The 21965-nt window shown below is 37.6% G+C and overlaps 1 protein-coding gene and 1 long non-coding RNA gene across 2 annotated transcripts in view; both read left to right on the forward strand.

Annotated features, from left to right (window-relative positions):
- Nucleotides 1-21965, forward strand: part of LOC132483269 (uncharacterized) — a 38841-nt gene that overhangs the window by 7260 nt on the left and 9616 nt on the right. The window contains exon 2 of the long non-coding RNA XR_009531056.1: nucleotides 11529-11688. This is a non-coding gene — a long non-coding RNA (uncharacterized LOC132483269). The remainder of the gene's footprint in view (nucleotides 1-11528; nucleotides 11689-21965) is intronic.
- On the forward strand, nucleotides 6960-7419 carry LOC132483268 (transcription elongation factor A protein-like 8). Its single transcript, XM_060088550.1, has one exon. It carries the CDS (start codon nucleotides 7069-7071, stop codon nucleotides 7417-7419), a length of 351 nt encoding a protein of 116 aa, XP_059944533.1. The 5' UTR covers nucleotides 6960-7068.

The following is a 21965-nucleotide window of genomic DNA, read 5'->3' on the forward strand; positions in this document are numbered from 1 at the left end:
ATTTAACTGAATCATATATGTAGGAAGTGGGAGGTACACCTCAAGAGATTTCTTGAGAAATCATGGATTTAAGAAATCCAAAAATAGACAGGAGTGATAGGTGTGAAGTCAAGACTTTTGCCTTCAAGACATCTAAAGCACATGCAATAGAGAGCAAGTTTACCCAGTTTGCTTCACTAATGTACATCCTTTGGCACAATGAACAATCTATGGAGGTGAGAGGTTCATTGACTCGGAGTCGGGATGGGCAATGTGTGGTAATGAGACATGTCTTTCGGTATATTGTTTTAGAAGAAGACGTAGGAGCACATTAAACTTCATACTCAGGGATGAAAAGCCACTCTCTGGAACTATATAAGATCCTCTATGCAATACTCTAACAGTACACCTTTAATTTCCACTGGAATCTAACTGCAGAAATTACCAGTAAAAGTTCAAGAAATAACTGTGGTGGTTTTAGCAATATAGTAAATAGCCATCTGTTAGAAATTTGACTAAGATTCCCTAATAGGTTGTCAGGGCTGAATGAATTTTAAATAACAAAAATAATGTCAAGCAACAATTAATTTCACCAAACTGCTATCAGCTGGAAACAATCAGCTCTTATTGGCTGAGTTTGTACAGTTGCAGAGTCAGTATGAAACAATGGATCCAGGTCTTCAAATTTTAGGTCATAAGGCAGACTTGCACAAATGTTAGAGGATTGTTTCCCTTCTGTAGGAACACAGCATGTAGATCAATTCATCCTGGTTCTGGACAAGAACAAGTTGGCTTTTTACCTCCTCTATTTTACCAAGTAAATTTTGTGACTTGAAAGGTTTGGCAGGAGCCAAAGCATGAAGTCAGAAGATACAGGATGTGTTCAGGAAATAATGAGTAATCAAGTTGGCCAGGAGACTCAGAGCTTCTCAAAACTTTTCTGCCAGAATATCTCCTTACAGAGAAAGAATAAACTCAAATGTCCCATTCATCAAGAAATTTAAGCGTTTGTCCCCATATCCCCACTCAATGTCTTTGAAATCTCATGTTTTATCTTTAAAATGAACGCAAACTTTGCATACCAGTCTAACATATCAATGGTGCTATGTAAAAATAATGTTTCAAATGTCTATTATCAGAGGAGAAAACAAGTTTCCTATTTCTAAACTTGGCTAATATACTTTCTTGGGAAAGGAGGTTCATTATACATGCGGCAAAGCCCTTTATATAAATACATATTTTTTGAATTTTGTGAGAATTGTCACGAATATATACATATATTTTAAATATTATTATTAAACTGTTCTGTTTTCAAACCTAATTCAAATTCAAAACCTAATAAACAGTTTATTATTAAACTGAACAGTAAGTAACTACCACTCAGCTTAAGAAATAAAACAGCCCAGAACCTTAAAGCTCCCAGTATACCCCTCCCAGGCTATTCTCCTTCTGCTTGTTTTCCCTCCAGGAAACCACTATCCTGAATTTTATGTTACTCATTCCTTTGCTTTTCTCTATAATTTACTAGTTTACCACAAATGTAGATATTCCTAAACAATGTAACATAAAGTAGCATAAATAGCTTTACTTATTTGTGACCTTGATATAAATGATATATATATTCTACAGTTTGCCTTTTCAGTTCCACATTGTTTTTGTGATTCTTTCATATCAATATGTGTGGTTAGAGTTCATTCACTTTCACTTATGAAGAGTATTGCTGTATATTTATTCATTCCAGTGTTGCTGGACATGTTGTTTTCAGTTTTTTGTAATTACAAAGCATTGTGTCTCCAGATGCATATGGGAAGGAATTTCTGTAAGGTAAATATCCAGGAGTGAATTAAATTTTAGTCAATAGTGCCTATGGCACATAATATTTTCTAAAGATAGCAACAAAAATATCTTCCATCCAAATGCTCTTTTTACAATGTGACTTTGACATATCTCCCATCAAGACGTGGAGTCTATGTCCCCTTTCTTTGATAGTGGGTGAGCTTTTGTAACTTTCAATCAATAGAGAATGGCGGAAGTTACTCTGTGTGACTTTCAAAGCTAGTTCATAAAGGGGCATACACCTTCTATTTTGTTAGCTCAAATACTTGCTCCTAAAAGACTTTAGCTTCCTTATAAGGACTCTGACCAACCAGAGGCCGGAGACCACCATGCTATGAGCTCAATCTAGCTGCCCAAGTGGAGAGGTCCCAAGGAGGGACGCTGAGACAACATGAAGAATGATTCCAGCCAGTTCCTAGTGGCCCCAACTCCCAGATGACACACTGGAACTGAATGAATGATTCCAGAGCTGCCCAGCCAAGCCCCTTCCAAGTTGCTGACCCATAGAAACTGTGGAATGTTATTTTAAGTCACTAAATTTGGGGTGACTTGTATGCAGCAGTAGAACACCAGAAAAATACCAAATTATCTTCCAAAATGGTTGTACCAACTTTCGCTGGTAGTGAATGCGAGTACCTGTTGTTCTACATCTTCATCACCCTTTATGTTTTGCCTGTACTGTACACATGATATGAAATATGATTATAGTTTTAGATTGAATTTCTCTGATTACCAGGGACTTTGAGCATTTTCATATATTTAGTGGCCATTTGTGTTTTTTCTTTCATAACATCAAGGCTTTTGCTTGTATTTCCATTAGATTTTCTCTGTAGAATTTAAAAATATTATGAGTACTAATACTTAGTTATATACATTACAAGTCTCTTCTAGGTTGTTTATTGCATTTTCTAATCTTTTTATAGTATATTTTGATGGACAGAAAGTAGCAATATTTTCTTTTATGGTTTCACCTTTTCCTGTCTTAAATTCTTTCACCATGGGATCACAAAGAAGGTTTTCTGTAATTTATCTTAGAAGTTTTACAAGTTTTGTTTTTCATATTTAAGTCTTTAATCATCCACTTGGAATTTATTTTTGTTTGATATGAGGAAAAAACTTTAAATAGGTCCAACTGAGCATCTTTTCTCAACTGAAAACTCTATTGTATGTCAAGTTCCCAAAGCATGGTCTGTTTCTGTGCTTTCTTGTCAGTTCCATCGACTTATTAATCTTTTTGTCAATACCACATTGTTTCAATAATTACAACTGAATGTTAAGATTTTTTTCAATCTAGTAGGGCATGACCCTCTTGCCTGATTTTTCTTATTCAAGAATAGGCTATATCTCGCTATTTATTTAGTCTTCCTTAATGTCTTTCAATAAGCTCTTGTAAATTTCTCCACTAAGATCTTGTACGTTTTTTCCAGATTATTTAACAGTTTTTGTTGCTACAATAAGGCTATCATTTTAAAATAAATGTTCTTTTTTGCTGCTGGTATAATCTTATATCTAGAAGTTTTACTAACTGCTCTCATTAACTGTTCATAGATTCTTTGTCAGTTTTTCATGTAGGAATCATATCATCACCAAAGAATTACAGAGTCATGTCTTCCTTTCAAATTCTTTCCTTGTCTTGCCTTATTACACTGGCTAAGGCCTGTAATACAATGGTGAGTAGAGTGGGGAAAGTGGGCATTTCTGTCTTTTTCCTGGTTTGAAAGAGAATGCTTTTAATGTTTTGCCATTAAACATGATGATTAGGGTAAGTATTTTGAAACTAGCCTTTATTAGATTTAGACGTCTGATTGTATTACTGAATTACAAAAAGCATATATTTTTATACATCCAGATAATAATTACATGGCTACTGTTATGTAGTACCTTGCCTCCAAGATGGCCCCAAATGATTCTCACCTCCTGGTACTCAGAGCCTTATGTAATTCCTCTCATATTGTACCAGAGTAGATCTGTGTACTCAACAGAACATGGCAGAAGTGATAAAATATCATTAGATTAGGTTATAAAAGATATTATGGCATAAGATTACAAAGGATCATAAGAGACTATGAACAACTATAAGCCAATAAAATGGACAGTCTAGAAGAAATGGACAAATCCGTAGAAATGTACAATCTCCCAAGACTTAACCAGGAAGAAATAGAAAATATGAACAGATCAATCACAAGTACTGACATTGAAACTGTGATTTTAAAACTCCCAACAAACAGAAGTCCAGGATCAGATGGCTCACAGGCGAATTCTATCAAACATTTAGAGAAGAGTTAACACTTGTCCTTCTCAAACTATTCCAAAAAATTGCAGAGGAAGGAACACTTCCAAACTCATTCTACAAGGCCACCCTGATAGCAAAACCAGACAAAGATATCACACATACACACAAACAAAAATTACAGGCCAATATCACTGATGAACATAGATGCAAAAATCCTCAACAAAATATTAGCAAACTGAATCCAACAATACGTTAAAGGGATCATACACCAGGATCAAGGGGGAGATGCAAGGATGGTTCAGTATCCACAAATCAATCAATGTGATACACCATATTAAAAAATTGAAGAATAAAAACCATATGATCATCTCAATAGATGCAGAAAAAGCTTTTGACAAAATTCAACATCAGTTTATGATAAAAACTCTCATCAAAGTGGTTATAGAGGGAACATACCTCAACATAATAAAGACTATGTATGATAAGCCCACAGTTAACATACTCAGTGGTGAAAAGCTAAAAGCATTTCCCCTAAGATCATCCTTGTTCCACAAGACAAGGTTGCCCACTCTTGCCACTTTTATTCAATACAGTATTGAAAGTCCTAACCACAGCAATCATACAAAAAAAAAAAAAGAAAGAAAAGGAATAAAAATTGAAAAAGAGGAATAAAAATGTTATTGTTTGAAATGATATGATACTACACTTAGAAAATCCTAATGACCCCACCAAAATACTACTAGAGCTCTTTAATGAATTTGGTGAAGTTGTAGGACACAAAATTAATATGCAGAAATCTGTTGCTTTTCTATACACTAAGAACTAACTAATGGAAATTGAGAAAACAATCCCATTTACCATAGTATCAAAAAGAATAAAATACCTAGGAATAAACCTACCCAAGGAGGCAAAAGACCTGTATTCAGAAAACTATAAGACACTGATGAAAGAAATAGAAGATGACACAAGCAGAAAGAAAGATACACTGGGTTCACAGACTGGAAGATTTAATATTGTTAAAATGATCGTACTACCCAAGGCAATCTACAGATTCAATGCAATCTCTATCAAAATACCAAAGGAATTTTTAAAATTCTATTTATTTAATTATTTATTTATTTATTTATTTATTTATTTATTTATGGCTGCATTGGGTCTTCATTGCTGTGCATGGGCTTTCTCTAGTTGCGTTGAGCGGGGGTTACTCTTTGTTGTGGTGCATGGGCTTCTCAATGCGGTGGCTTCTCTTGTTGCGGAGCACAGGCTCTATGTTTGCGGGCTTCAGTAGTTGTGGCATGTGGGCTCAGTAGTTGTGGGGCATGGGCTCAAGAGTGCAGGCTCAGTAGTTGTGGCACACAGGCTTAGTTGCTCCATGGCATGTGGGATCTTCCCGGACCAGGGATAGAACCCATGTCCCCTGCATTGGTAGGCAGATTCTTAACCACTGTGCCAAAGACATTTTTAACAGAACTAAACAAATAATTTTAAAGTTCATATGGAAACACAAAAGACCCCAAATAGCAAAAACAATCTTGAGAAAGAAGAACGGAGATGGAGGAATCACGTTCCCTGACTTGAAATTATACTACAAAACTACAGTAATCAAAACAGTATGGCAGGGGTGGGGTGTGGTGGTGGCAGGATGAATTGGGAGATTGGGATTGACATATATACAATAATATGTATAAAATAGATAACTAATAAGAACCTGCTATATAAAAAATAAATAAATAAAGTAAAGTTCAAAGAGAAACAGTATGGCAGGACTTCCCTGGTGGTGCGGAGGTTAAGAATCCGCCTGCCAATGCAGGGGACACAGGTTCGATCCCTGGTCCAGGAATATCTCTCATGCTGCAGAGCAACTAAGCCCATGTGCCACAACTACAGAGCCTGTGCTCTAGGGCCTGCGTGCCTCAACTACTGAGCCCACGTGCTGCAACTACTGAAGATCATGTGCCTAGAGCCCTTGCTCCACAACAAGAGAAGCCACCACAACATGAAGCCCATGCACTGCAATGAAGAGTAGGCCCCACTCGCTCCAACTAGAGAAAGCCCACACATGGCAACAAAGAAGCAACGCAGCCAAACCCCCCCCCCCAAAACCATTATGGCACTGGCACAAAAACAGACACATAAATCAGTGGAACAGAATAGAGAGCCAGAAATAAATTCACACACTATGGTCAATTAATCTATGACAAAAGAGGCAAGAATATACAATGGGGAAAAGACATCTAATCTCTCCAATAAGTGGTTCTGGGAAAACTGGACAGCTACATGTAAATGAATGAAATTAGAACATTTTCTCATACCATATACAAAAATAAACTCAAAATGGATTAAAGACCTAAATGCAAGACCTGAAACCATAAAACTCCTAGAAGAGAACATAGGCAGAATATTCTTTGACATAAATTGTAGCCATATTTTTTGGATCTGCCTCCTAAGGCAAAGGAAACAAAAGCAAAAATAAACAAACAGAACCTAATTAAGCTTAAAAGCTTTTGCACAGCAAAGGAAACCATTGACAAAATTAAAAAAGGATCTGCTGAATGGGAGAAAATATTTGCAAATTATATGACCAATAAGGGGTTAATATATATATATATGTATACATATATACACACACATAGACACACAGACACACACAGCTCATACAACTCAATATCAAAAAATGAACAACCTGATTAAAAAATGGCCAGAAGACTTAAATAGACATTTTTCAAAGAAGACATACAGATGGCCAACAGGCACATGAAAAGATGCCCAACATCACTAATCATCAGAAAAATACAAATCAAAACCACAATGAGATATCATTTCATACCTGTCAGAATGGCTATCATCAAAAAGACCACAGGCAGCTCCCTATTGCTGGAGGAGAAAAGTGTCCCGGATCCTTTCAGGACTCTTGGTCTTTTGGAAGTGACCCAAATCGAGTGAGGGAAGAGGGAGGAAAATCCCCTGGATCCCTGCAGGGTTAATTTATTCAAAAAGGAAATAAGAGAAAAATACTCAACATGCAAAAGTCTTGTGAAGAAAATGAAGGAAAAGCACAGAACATGCCAAAGGCTGAGGAAGACCGCCCTACGGACGCTGTACCACAGGAGGCAGAAAGAAATCCTCAATCTTCTGAAGAAGGTGTAAGCCAGGAAGCAGAAGGAAACCTTAGAGGAGGGCTGACTCAGCCTGGTCAGGGATATAAAGAGGACACTCCGGTTGGGCATTTGGACCCAGAAGAAATGATAAAAGGAGTAGATGAGTTGGAAAGGCTTAGGGAAGAGATAAGAGTAAGAAACAAGTTTGTGATGATGCATTGGAAACAAAGACATTCACGCAGCCATCCTCATCCTGTGTGCTTTAGGCCTTGAATTCTTTTTTTTTTTTTTTTGTCTGATATTAAAATCTGGCCCCTGCTTTCTTTCTCTTAGCATTTTCTGATGTATCTTTGATTTTTGTTTTATGTTTAATCATCTGGTGGAGTTTTGTTTTAGGTAGTATCCTTATTACCAGCATCTGGGTTTTGTATTTTGACACATTCTCCACGTCTGTTTTTCAACTGGGAAGTTTCACACATATGCATGAAAATATGTTCATTCCATATTGTAAAGTAAAACATAACAGGTTACAAAGTAGTATATTTAGTATCAGCTCACACATGTAGGAGAAAATCTCAAATTGTGTGTGTGTGCGTGTGCATGTGTATACATACATACCTATATCAAAATTTTAACTGTGCTTATTTCTGTGTGGTGTGAATTTTTTTTCTTTTTGCTTATATGTATTTTTTAATGAACACGTCACACATACAAAAAGAATGAAAGTTTTTTTTTATAATTAAGAGTCAATCAAATAATTTGCAACCAGCTTATAAGGGCAATGAGGGCACCTAAATTCTTGATGAAAGAACTATTAAAAAAAATGTAAACCTCAAATTACCTCTGGATCTCTTAGCCAGGGGAATAAAACTGGCAGTTATCACAGGAAAAAAAAAAAAAAAAAGGACTACAAATGACAAATGTTGGTGAGGATGGGAAGAAAAGGGGACACTTGTACACTGCTGGTGGGAATGTAAGTTGGTGCATCCACTAGGGAAAATAATATGGAGGTTCCTCAAAAAACTAAAAATAGAACTACTTTATGATCCAGTAATTCCACTACTGGGTATATATCCAAAGAAAATGAAAACATTAACTTGAAAAGATACATGTACTCCAATGTCATAGCAGCATTATTTGCAATAGCCAAAGTATGGGAGCAGCCTAAGTGTCCATCAACAGAAAATGGAAAAAGAAGATGTGATATATATGCTCAATGGAATACTATTCAACCATAAAAAAAGAATGAAAATTTGCCATTTGCAATGATACGACTGGACTTGGAGGGTATTCTGCTTAGTAAAATAAGTCAGAGGGATAAAGATAAATACTGTATCTTAATCTAAGAAACAAATGAATGAATATAACAAAAATAAGCAGACACAGATATAGAGAACAAACTAGTGGTTACCAGTGGGGAGAGGGAAGGGTGTAGAAATAAGATACGGGTAGTGGATTAAGAGGTACAGACTACTATGTATAAAATAAATAAGCTACAAGGATATATTATACAACACAATGAATATAGCCAATATTTTGTAATAACGATAGGTAGAATATAATTATAAAATTGTGAATCACTCTGTTGTACACCTGAGGTTAATAATATTGTAAATCAACTGTTCCTCAATAAAAAAAAAAACAGAAAGACATATTATGGTATAAGTTTAGACATATAGATCAATGGAATAGAAGTGAGAGTCCAGAAAAAAAAAATCTACATTTATGGTAAATTGGTTTTGAGAAGGGTGGCAAGTCACTTAAATGGGGAAAGAATAGTCTTTTTCAACAAATGATGCTGAGTCAACTGGACAACCAGATGGAAAAGAATGAAGTTAAACATCTATCTCAGATCATGTACAAAAAAGAAAAAAACCCTCAAAATAGAGCTGAAACTATAAAACTCTTAGAAAAAAAACATAGGCCTAAATCTCTGTGACTTTACATTAGGCAATGATTTCTAAGGTATGACACCCAAAGCACAAGCAACAGTAGAAAAAATAGACAAATTATACTTTATCAAAAGTATTTGTATTCAAAATATATAAAGAACGCTTAATTCAACAATAAAAAGATAAAACCCCCAATTTTAAAGTGGGCTAAGAATTTGAATAGACATTTTTCCAAAGACCTACTGGCCAATAGCACATGAAAAGATGCTCAGTGTCATCAGTCATTATGGAAATGCTAATCAAAACCACAATGAGAGGGACTTCCCTGGTGGCGCAGTGATAAAGAATCTGCCTGACGATTCAGGGGACATGGGTTCAAGTCCTGGTCCAGGAAGATTCCACATGCCACAGAGCAACTAAGCCTGCACGCAGCAACTACTGAGCAAGTGCTCTAGAGCCCATGAGTCACAATTACTGAGCCTGTGTGCCACAACTACTGAAGCCCGCACGCCTAGAGCCTGTGCTCTGCAACAAGAGAAGTGACCTCAATGAGAAGCCCACGCACTGCAATGAAGAGTAGCCCCTGCTCACCACAACTAGAGAAAGCCCGCTGCAGCAACGAAGACCCAACGCAGCCAAAAATAAATAAAATTAATTAATTAAAAAGAAACAAAAAACCACAGTGAGATACTATTTCATACCCACTAGGGTAGCTATAATAAAAAAGACAAATAGTAACAAGTGTTGGCCAGGATGCAGAGAAATTAGAACCCTCCTATATTGTTGGTAGGGAGGTAAAATGGTGTAGCCCCCTTGGAAAACAGTTTGGCAGTTTCTCAAAAAGTTAAACAGAGAGTTACCATATGCATGCTCATATTCCTTGGGGTGTCTCTGAGACCTAGGTTTAAAGTGCATTTTCCCAGAGAGTATTTGAATTTGCTCTGCAAGGTACTTCTGCCAGGTGGAGAAGTAGCAATCCAAGCCCACTTTAAACTACATTTTTAGTTGGAATCTCTTGTTTGTTTTTTGCATAGTTTAGAAATTTCGCCAAAGTCATGTTTTTCCTCCAACAAAACTTAAGTTGAGACAGACAAGAGTCACTGATAAATCCTTCTGTATAGTATTTTTTTCCTTGTTTATAAGCTGAAGTAAAGTACTGTATCTCCTTGGGGTTCTCAGATCCATGTAGGGATTTCCATCCAATCTTCCACCATAAGGGGACAAGTCTTTAGTTTTCTCTCCTGCTCACTGCACCTGTTAGAACTCAAGCTTTAGGCCATCCATGTAGACAGATGCCTCCAGAGCAAACACCAACATTTGATTATATATATATGTATATATATACATTTTTAGGTGTTCTATACCAGGAGAGTTTCTCTAGACACCTAATCCTCCATAATGCCCGAAATGAAAAATCTGACAAAGCATATTTGTGCAGAAGTTCACATTCCCCATCCACCCCCATCTCTAAGAAAAAGTCTTTAAGTAAACACTAGTCTCTGGGAAATTGTACCATGTTCATTCTGTGACTTTTTACCCTCTGGACATTCTCACATCAACCATGGTTTCAGGAACACAGTGGAGGAGGGAAAGATTAGATTGAAAAGTTAAGTTGCAGTCACATTAAAACAGTCTTAAATGCAAAGATAGGAATATTTGGATTTCCAAATGATCACTTTTTTTTTTTTTTTTTTTTTTTTTTTTTTTTTTTTTTGCGGTACGCGGGCCTCTCACTCTTGTGGCCTCTCTCGTTGCGGAGCACAGGCTCCGGACCCGCAGTCTCAGTGGCCATGGCTCACGGGCCCAGCCGCTTCGTGGCATGTGGGATCTTCCTGGACCGGGTAACGAACCTGCGTCCCCTGCATCGGCAGGCGGACTCTCAACCACTGCGCCACCAGGGAAGCCCCAAATGATCACTTTTTGATTCAATAGGTTGAAATTCCATGACAGACATACTTCCAACTGACAATGTATATATTTTTTGCAAATAGGTTCTTTCATTCAAACTATTGATGGAAGAAATTTTTACATACTAAGGTATGGGGAAATCATTCTAGCTTATACACAAATTAACTTGAATTTTATGCTAACTAAAACAGCCTGTTTGTGGCCTATCAAACATACATTGTACATCTGCTTTAATTATTAAAGAAAAGGGTGCATTGACCATAATAAGTAAAGAATACGCATGTTAAAAATAAAGATTAAATGCCTCCCTTCCTGGGACACTGATACTGGTATTCTTTCAATGATAAAGACTCCCTTCCTAGGTGCCAAGGCCACACTGACTCACTGTGTACATGGTGATCTTGTTTTTTTAAACTTTGAAAGAATGTATCCCTTGTTTGATGTTCTTTGTTCTTATAAGATATAATACTGCTGAAAACCATGCTTCTCTGGAACAATTCCTCAGACTTATCTGAGAGGCTGTCTCCTTGGCTATAGTCCTCAGTTTGGCTCAAATAAAACTCTTTTCTATTCTTATTACAGATTGTTTATTGATTATTTCCATCAACATTGCTTGGCATAGTTGGCAGGATATCAGAAAAACCCATCTGAGGTTACCTGGAGTCTATACTGGACCAGCGCCTTGGTACCAAGCACAGCCCCTTGAGCCCCCCTGGCTTCACAGAACCCTTCGGGTGCTTTGGTGAGTTTTTCCTGATATCTAGATCTCCTTGTATTAAGTGACAGTCTGTGACTTTTATTTGAGCTGTTATCTTAAGACTTGGAGTCTTAAAGGGGTACTGTTACATTTCCCAGGTGAAGAGGACCTAGGGAAAGATCCTAGGCAGAGGGTCTAGGAGTATAAACTTTAAAAATTGTGAATCACTATACTGTATACCCATAATATATAATGTTGTATATCAACTATACTTCAATTTTTTAAAAAGAATGATTATATTTTATGGTCTGTCTACCTAAAAATAGTTTCTCCAATTTTCTCCAAAAAAAGTTTCTCCAAAACTTTAGAGTTTTGCTAAGTTAAATTGAATGATGAGAATTCATTGAATATCCAGTTCATTTTTCATTAAGATAAAATACTGAAACATTAATTGCTAAACAAGTCTAAGTTTACCTACTTTTCTTACTAAAGAAAAACTAAAGATGTTTGGATTTATTAGACCTATGTCTTATACCACATTGAGGGAAGAATGTTATAAGAAAATGTACGTTTCTAGAGGTTATAAAATGTTCACAGATTTACCAATCAAGAAGTGCTGATATGACGGTTTACAATAGCCTGCTTCTCAAGTGATTAAGGTGTTTTAAGGGTAAAAAATTATAACATAGGTGTAATTAAAGCTACTAGAAGTAATAAGGGAAGCATTTCAGTATACAAGGAAAATAAGATGTGTGTTTTCAGTAAAAGGAGATAAGAATGGAAATGCATTTTGTTAAGGGAAAAGAAAGTGATTTTGTCCTGAAGCACCTCAAAGAGAGATATTAAACTAATTAGGCTTATTTTGTATATTAAATTACATGGGAAGCATTCTCAAATAAAAGGTAACATTAAGCCTTCTTTATGTTGTGTTTATATATAAGTATTTGAGAAATAATATGAAATTCATAGAAATCTTATATGTCCTAACATAAAATGTTATTTGTCATCAAAATTTAGGTTCACATGAAAGGGACTGAACCTGAGTATTAGGGAAATACCCTAGTTGACTTTCATACAAAGACAACAACAACAGGGACTTCCCTGGTGGTCCAGGGGTTAAGATTCCATGCTCCCAATGCAGGGGCCCTCGGTCAGGGAACTAGATCCCACGTGCCGCAACGAAGACCCCACAGGCAACCATGAAGATACTGCATGCCACAGCTAAGACCTGGTGCAGCCAAATAAATAAATAAATATTTTTAAAAAAAGAAACAACAAAGACAACACCAACAGAATCTGTAAAGATCATGGCACGTGTAGATAAAGTCCATTCTGTTTTTGCAAAAATTTACCCCTCATTGTCAGACTTTTGCCATCCTGATGGCCTGGTAACATGGCCGGAGTCGGCTCCTAGATCAGAGAAATTAAGATAGGTAAACAATAGCTGTGAATTAAACAGTCAGGACTATGGGAAACCCAAAACAGCTTGGCTCTTCTTGGCTTCCTGGCCAACTCCATCTTTTTGTTTGAAGGTTAAAGCCTCCCCTTGCTGCAAGCTGATGCCCTCACAATGAAAAAGAAACTTAGAAAATGTGTTTTCCACTTGGGGTATAGTTCTACAGTCTCCAGTGATCAAGGCACCCACTTACTGGGCAAATCAACAAAAACCTCACAAACTTCTTGAAATTATCACTGTCAATACTATCACCCTCAATCATCAGGCAATGTGGACAGAACTAATGGAAAAAACTGGACTCAAGTAGAACAAAAATTAATTACATGGCTTTGAATGAACTGATAAATATGATTATAATTTTACAGCTTTTTGTCTGAAATATTACTAGCTTTTAATCTTTGTTGTCCAGATGCAAGGGAAATTTTCGCCTTAAGCTAATTATGACTTACAGCAATTTAGTAAATTATACCCTTGTTAAGAGAATTGTAGCATTTATCTTTTCTCTCTACCTGATCCCTCCAGAATTTGGAAACTCTTAGGTTCCCAGCAGGGGCTTTCCAGGAAGGAAGGAAGGCCACTTCCTGGCAGGTGCAGGAACCTCAAGATATTTTGGACCTCAAGAAGAGAGATATCCACCTAAATCTGTAGCTATTGCAGATGGGATCTGATGACAAGTCCTTGGCATGGCTCTCCTGGCCTTGAGAGGTCTTCTAAAAGTTCAGTTTGAGATTCCTTATGAAAAGTTCCAGCAAAGCAAAATTTAAAAGATCCTATATGATCAATTATACTTATGTAAATAATCAGGCCAAATTTATTGAAACCAGACTTATTTAGCAAACAAACTGGTTTTAATTTAACTATATTTGATAGAAATAGGATGATTTTAAAGATAAAAAATTATGTTTCAACAATATACCTTTATGGATATTAAGTTTTAGTGTTACTGTCTTTGAGGTTTGGTATTTTCTGCCTTCTACTTCCTAGGTGGCTTCTTGTTACTCTGTTACATTATAATAAAATTTAATTGAATTATTAAAAGGATATTCTAAGCTTGTTTCTGAAGCTTATCACAGTAATCTATCTTTGGATGAAGATCAGATGCCCCATGACCCACAACCAGGGGATTATACATGCTGGAGAAAGACATCAATTAAAGGACTCTCTCTCCAACCTAGATGAAAGTGCCCTTATCAGGTATAGTAGCATATGCACAATAAAACTGAAGGGCGTTGACTCTTGAATTTATATTTTCCACTTAAGAAGGGCCTCTGCACTGGACTGGTCTATGGAAAGAACTGCTGACCTCCAACAACACTCACACCAGGATAAGAAAAAGATGACAACAGTAGTAAAAGCCAAGAGCCCAGACCAGTACTGTGAGACCCAGTCATTCTATTATTTCAATTGAAAGCTTACCAAATGTTTGTCACCCTATCAAAATCTAAAGTTATTGTTTTACTTCTAGCTATACTTTTGACCCCATATTCAGGATGGCAAAAAAAAATTCTTAGTAAATTTATCACAAAGTATACTTCTGGGGCAATGTAACCAATTGTTGGATCTATCACCAAATTCCTCAGTCAACATAAGACCAATATAGGCCCCTCTTAATACCTACCACTGACTTTCAGATGTACTTAATATTGCCATCCCTCTAGACCAACCCTCCTCTGGCCTAACCTTTCACATTCAAATTCTTTAACATACTAGATGGACACATTAGTATGTGTCCATCTAGTATCCTCAGATACTATCCTCAGTCCTCAGAGACTGAGTACAATTTACCCCAGGATCCCTTCACTCTGTCTCTTACTCTATTGAAAAATGTCTTAAAGAGAAAAATGCAAATAAATTATGCCAGCAACTCCCATATGTTAAATACCATGCAAATGACTTTTGGAAAGCCTACAAGAGAAATGACCCATAGTTTAATATTGTGTTGACAAAACTTCCAGTTAATAAGGCTATCAATGAGAGCACTCTGGGAGGGATCACTTGTGCTCCCCCAGGTTTTGTCTTCATATGTGGTACTGGAACTGATCCACTTTCCCAAGGATGGGCATATAAACATCTTAATAGCTGGTAAATAGAAGATTTATATTTATAAGGACATTATGTTACCCCATTTTCTGTACATAAGGAAACAGATGAACTTCCTTCCTTTCTTCATTACAGAGTCAAAAGATTCATGTTAGCAAGAAACCAAGATACCTGGTGGCAAAATCTTTTGGGAATCTTGGTTCCTAATGCAAGAGTATATGTAAACAAAGAGATGATCAGAAATCTATCAGCCACTATTGGTCAAATAGCCAAAAGACTGTAAAAAGCATTTTAGCACAATAGATGCCCCTAAATTCCTTAGCCCAAGTAATATTAGACAACAGGGCTGCCTTAGATTTTCTTTCTTTTTTAAAAAAAATTAATTAATTTATTTTTGGCTGTGTTGGGTCTTTGTTGTTGCGTGTGGGCTTTTTCTAGCTGCGGCGAGTGGGGGCTACTCCTCGTAGCCGTGCATGGACTTCTCATTGTTGTGGCTTCTCTTGTTGTGGAGCACAGGCTCTAAGCGTGCAGGCTTCAGTAGTTGTGGGGCGTGGGCTCAGTAGTTGTGGCACATAGACTTAGTTGCTCCGCAGCCTGTGGGGTCTTCCTGGGCCAGGGCTTGAATCCGTGTCCCCTGCATTGGCAGGTGGATTCTTAACCACCGCGCCACCAGGGAAGCCCCTGCCTTAGATTTTCTACGGGCTAAACAAGGAGGTATTTGTGCTATTACTCATACTACTTGTTACACATATCAGTACCTCTGGAGAAGTTGACACACCCAGAAAAAATTTCCCCAAAAGCAAAATGGTTACAAGATGTAAGAAAAACGAACCCTTTAAATGATCTGTTCGGTAGACTCCCCTAAGGAATAGACAATTTTTTTCTGTTTTGCTTTACAGATGATTATCATTGTCACAGTATGTATTATTATTCTTTTCCTAGCTATCATGACATGTATCACTGCTTGCTTTAAGCCTACTGCTAAAAACATGTGTACAATGTTTGTGTGACAATTCAATGCAATTGCTAAAGTGTACACTCTCTAAAATATTTTCCCATTCGCATACCTGTGTGCTTGTTCACTATATCTGATTAGTTTACCCTCAATGTGGATAACTAGGCAAATCTCTATACACACATAAACAACAACAAAAAAGAGGCCTAGCCCTGAGGGACATGATGGACCCAGGGCAAACAGCAATCACTCTGGCATCAAGGGACAAATATTTTGACCATCAATGCTTTCTGTTGAAAGATTTACAATCTAAAGGGGGAAGTAATGAAAGAAATTTTCACATACTGAGGTATGGGGAAGTCATTCTGGCTTAAATGTGAGTTAACTTGAATTTTGTACTAACTAAAACAGCCTGGTTTTAGATTACCAAACATACATTATACATCTGCTTTATTTATTTATTTATTTTATTGAAGTGTAGTTGATTTACAATGTTATGTTAATATATCTGCTTAAATTATTAAAGAAAAGTATGCACTGGCCAGAAGTAAAGAATGTCCATGTTAAAAATAAAGATTAAGGAATTCCCTGGTGGTCCAGTGGTTAGTACTCCACGCTCTCACTATTAAGGGCCTGGGTTCAATCCCTGACCGGGAAACTAAGATCCCACAAGACAAGAGGCATGGCCATAAAATAAAATTAAATGGCTCCCCTCCTGGAATGCCAATGCTGGTATTCCTTCAATGCTAAGACTCCCTCCCCAGACACCAAGGTGATACCAACTCATTGTGAACAGGGTGATCTCTTTTTTTTGAAATGTTGCAGGAATGTATCCCTGACTTGTTTGATGTTCTTTGTTCCAACAATATATAAAACCATGCTGAAAACCGTGCTTCTCCAAAGCAGTTCCTCACAGTTATCTGAGAAGCTGTCTCTGGGGCTATAGTCTTCAATTTGGCTCAAATAAAACTCTTCTCTATTCCTATTATAGATTGTTTATTGATTATTTCCATCAACACAGCTAACTGGCTCATGTGTGCCTGACACTGGTTTCACGCTCTATGAAGTAAAAGAAATCATTAAAGACAAGTTCTGTCCTTAAGTAGTTTATAAGGAAACGTTTATCTGGGAAACATTTCTTGTATGCAAATAATTACCACATAAAGCAAAAGAAGTGCTAAATTAATGGTGAGAGTTCAGACAGCTAAAGAGGTTCAAAGTAGGGAGTAGTACTTCCAACGTGGACTGGGGGGAGGGTGACCAATGATCCTGGTTTGCTGGGGACTGAAGGGCTTCCTGGGACACAGAACCTTCAGAGAGAAATGCAAGGTAGTCCTGGGCAAATAGGCCAGCTGGTTACCTTAATAAAGGCAGTGTTGTAGGCGGAGTCAGAGAAGGCCTTGTGGAGGACAAGAGATGGAAATTGAAAAGAACCCTGTAGAATTAGTTGGATTGGATTGGCTACCTTCATTAATACCTTTGACATATATACAAACTAACCCCCTTCACCACTCTTACCAATAGCAGTCCTAACAATTGCGCAGTGATTCCATTTTCATGAGTACTTTATTTTGATTGTCATGTGGGTTGAAATCTTTTATCAACCATTGGCTTCTGCTTTCACTATTGTACCTGTGTATCCTACATAGTTTTCTAATTTCCAGTTACTCTACTTCCCTTCAATACTGTGTTAAATGAGAGTTTTTTGTAATGCCTCCTCCTCTCCAAATGTATTAAATTACAATGGAGTCTGTATTGGTGGGTCAAAAATTAGAAAGAAGGCTGCTTAGAAGCAAAAATGGGTCTTCATTTGAATACAGATTCTCATAAGCAAGAGTTAGCTGACCTTGGGCTTCCCTGGTGGCGCAGTGGTTGAGGGTCCGCCTGCCGATGCAGGGGACACGGGTTCGTGCCCCGGTCCGGAAAGATCCCACATGCCGTGGAGCGGCTGGACCCGTGAGCCATGGCCGCTGAGCCAGAAAGGGCATAACAGTGAGAGGCCTGCGTACCGCAAAAAAAAAAAAAAAAAAGAGTTAGCTGACCTTAAACCAGAGAGGAGAAGTGTCCACCTATGTGAAATACTGTAAACCAAAGCTTCTCAAACTTTAATGTGTAAAGAAACTACCACCTCCTCCTCCTATCTTGTAAAAATTGCAGATTTTGACTAGTAGGGCTGGGAGGGCCTAGGATTCTGAATTTCTAATAAGCCCCCAGGTGATTCCACTGCTACTGGTCCTAGTACCATACTTGGGATAACAAGGCTGTAAAGCAGAAAGGCCCTTTCTGGCACTTGTACTTGCCCAAATTTCCCTCCACTCCCTAAAATTCTTTTACTTTGCTGCTGAGTATGAAAGTCCACCAATTATACTTTCTGAAACAAGGTGCAGATATATTCACTACTTAACATTAACTTGTTTAATCAGATAGTTTTCTTCATTATACCCACTGAATTAGGAACTTTAAGAATGGACATTGATTGTTGTGGGTAAGTAATAAAGAATTTAGTAATGAGGCACTGTATTAAAGGGTGAGCATCAAGGTGGAACATGAAGAGTTTAGGAAGAAAGGTGGGTATTGGGCCCCTGCAGAGTTCTGTGAAAGCAGGGGCACTTGGGGTTCTGCCAAAGGCCATGTTAGCAAATAGGAAGAAGTGAAGAGGCGAGAGGCTACTTATAATGAACCTCATAGTTTCATAGCCTTGCCTTGGACCAGTCTGAGGAAACCTGATCCTAATAAAAATAGCAAGTCTAGTCCTTATTTTTTATAGAAAGATAATATGATGCCTGTATATATTAGTAAAGATTCACTGTTTTTTCTCAATTTGCTTATGCAGTTGTGAAATTCAAGGTTAGTTTGGTAAATGCACATACTAGTTGAAACTGTAGGAAATGTCTTCTAATAAATATGTAAGATTTCAAGATAGGATTTAGAGCTAAAATTATGACCAGTGACTGACAATGCAGAATGATAGCGCTTAAATGAGTCAGAGATCACCGAGCCTTTTTATCTTATGGATGCAGAAACTGAAAACAACCAGGTTTAAATGGATTTCTCAACTTCGTTCAGGTAGTTAATGTAATAGTGTGGACAGGACTACCATGACTGTTGACTTTTAACCAAGGGCTTTCTATAATACTATGTACAAGTTAAAAAACCCAGGTTAACATTTACCAAAAGGTTTCACATTTAATGTCAGTAAGTTTTTGTTTTTAATGTATAGAAGTTTTTTTTTGGCCACACAGCATGTGGGAATCTTAGTTCCCCAAGCAGGGATCAAACCCATGCCCCTTGCATTGGGAGTGCAGAGTCTTAACCACTAGGCCACCAGGGAGGTCCTATATAGAAGCATTTTTGTGCTTAGTGATCTTGTACTTAATGGTTCAGTTACTTTTGACAAATTTTCAATTTTTTGAAACTTTTCTTTCTTTCATTCTTTCTTTCTTATAAATCCTTGTGTCACGAGCTCCATTTAAAAAAAATTTCTAGGAGACCTATGCAATTTATTATAAATGAGATCAACACCAAGATAAACCCATTTATTTTCTGAACATATTCCAGGTGTCACCAATAACCCTCCTTTTTTTTTTTAACATCTTTATTGGAGTATAATTGCTTTACATTCTTGTGTTAGTTTCTGCTGTATAACAAAGTGAATCAGCTATACATATACATATATCCCCATATCCCTTCCCTCTTGCACCTCCCTCCCACCCTCCCTATCCCACCCCTCTAGGTGGTCACAAAGCACTGAGCTGATCTCCCTGTGCTATGCAGCTGCTTCCCACTAACTATCTGTTTTACATTTGGTAGTGTATATATGTCAATGCTACTCTCTCACTTCGTCCCAGCTTACCCTTCCTGCTCCCTGTGTCAAGAACCCTCCTTTTGATAAAACAGTAAAATCTACTCTCTTATCCTGAAAGTAAGCCTAGTTTTCTTCTGAAATTCCTCCACCTACTATACACATATTTTCGTGTCTGAATTTGGATAGCTAAAGGCAGATGCGAAGTAGAAGTTAGAGTCAAATGAGATATACATGTGGGTCCTGACCTCTGATGTTACCCCACCTGTCAGCTTAGCCTACTTGGTCAGGACACACCTTGAAGCAGTTGGAAGGTAAATACTAAATAAAGGTTAGTATGTACTACTTCACAATGGAGATTGTAAAGCAGTGAAATTTCTCACCAGGAAAGTCACAGACTAATATGTTACTTTCCCAGGCTCCACCTTCCCCCTTGTCAAAAATGTATTATGATATCAGACTTTCATACTCTAATGTGAGGTGTTTTTTTTTTTGTGGTACGCGGGCCTCTCACTGTTGTGGCCTCTCCCGTTGCGGAGCACAGGCTCCGGACGCGCAGGCTCAGCGGCCATGGCTCACGGGCCCAGCCGCTCCGCAGCATGTGGGATCTGGACCGGGGCACGAACCCGTGTCCTCTGTGTCGGCAGGCAGACTCTCAACCACTGCGCCACCAGGGGAGCCCTCTAATGTGAGTTTTAACTCAACCTATTGCATTTTCTAAAACAATTTGGATCTTATACCTCTGTGCTACTCTAAGTAAGAGTGACAAAACTGTGAGGTCTACAATCTTATCTGTTACTGACATTGGTAGAGGACAACAAAAGCATTGTTTTGGTGGAGAAGGTTTTCAGAACCCGTGAAATCTCACTTGGTAGAGAACAGACTATTCTGGCATTATTGTTCTGGTGCCTGCAGGTTAATTCATTAGATAATAAAGCACAGAGTTCACTATAGTTAGCCTAAAAGGTGAATGCAAAATTTTGGATTCAATGTCTCTGAAAACAAAAACACACCTTTTTAGAGGAGTTCTTCAAATACAAGAGAACTGAATTTATGTTATGCCAGCAGGACTTTCTTTTTAGTGCCCCATTCAGTGGAATTTTATTTGGAATACTTCTGGATGTTAATTTATAATGCCTTCAGGATTTATGTTTAAATAACATGTTTTTTTTTTGTTTTGCGGTACGCGGGCCTCTCACAGTTGTGGCCTCTCCCATTGTGGAGCACAGGTTCCAGACGCGCAGGCTCAGTGGCCATGGCTCATGGGCCCAGCCGCTCCGCGGCATGTGGGATCTTCCCAGACCGGGGCACGAACCCATGTCCCCTGCATAGGCAGGCGGACTCTCAACCACTGCGCCACCAGGGAAGCCCTAAACAACATGTTTTTAAATAGATTACTTTAGAGGCTGATGAATCAGAATAATAAAAATAAGAAATATGTACATTCATTTCTCAGAGGAAAGGCATTAGATAAACCCAGAGTAATGTTGTTATTTATTGTCTTAAGATGGCTCTTTCTTTTCCTAGCTCAAGAAAATGTACTTAATAATTTTCTGAATGTCTCTAAAACTCCGATGTCATTTCTCTATGTTGAAATTTTGTCCGTTTTAATGAGATTAATTTATATACAGCAAAACTCACCTGTCAGAGATATTTAATTGTCCTGTAAATCGATCCAATGAACTAATCACTGCTAATGTTTTAACAGGTATGGACTTATCAATGTGTTCTCTAATAGAATTACACTCTGGGAACTTTTTGAAATAGAATCTTACCCAAAGTCAAGATTCTTCTGGAATGATTCCAAGGATGCTTGCAAATCTGTGGTCAGAGTATTTTGGAACAGACAGTTCTCAAAACAATCTCACCACATAGACCCTTAACTAGCAGCCCAATCCTTTATACCAGTATGACTGGACTGCCCTTATAAAAAGTTTCCCTATAATTACAGAGCTAAATGAGAATTCCCCTTTCTGATGTGTAAAACCTTTTTACAGGTCAGGGATGAGATAGTATAAAGTAAATCCCTTCAGTGTGAGAGACAGAACATAGCATGCAGAAATCTGTGC

Source organism: Mesoplodon densirostris, chromosome 2, assembly GCF_025265405.1.
Source record: "Mesoplodon densirostris isolate mMesDen1 chromosome 2, mMesDen1 primary haplotype, whole genome shotgun sequence".
Taxonomy (NCBI): domain Eukaryota; kingdom Metazoa; phylum Chordata; class Mammalia; order Artiodactyla; family Ziphiidae; genus Mesoplodon; species Mesoplodon densirostris.

Coding starts and splice junctions, on each gene's coding strand:
- LOC132483268 (XM_060088550.1), top strand. CDS start 7,069: ATGCAAAAGTCTTGTGAAGAAAATGAAGGAAAAGCACAGAACATGCCA.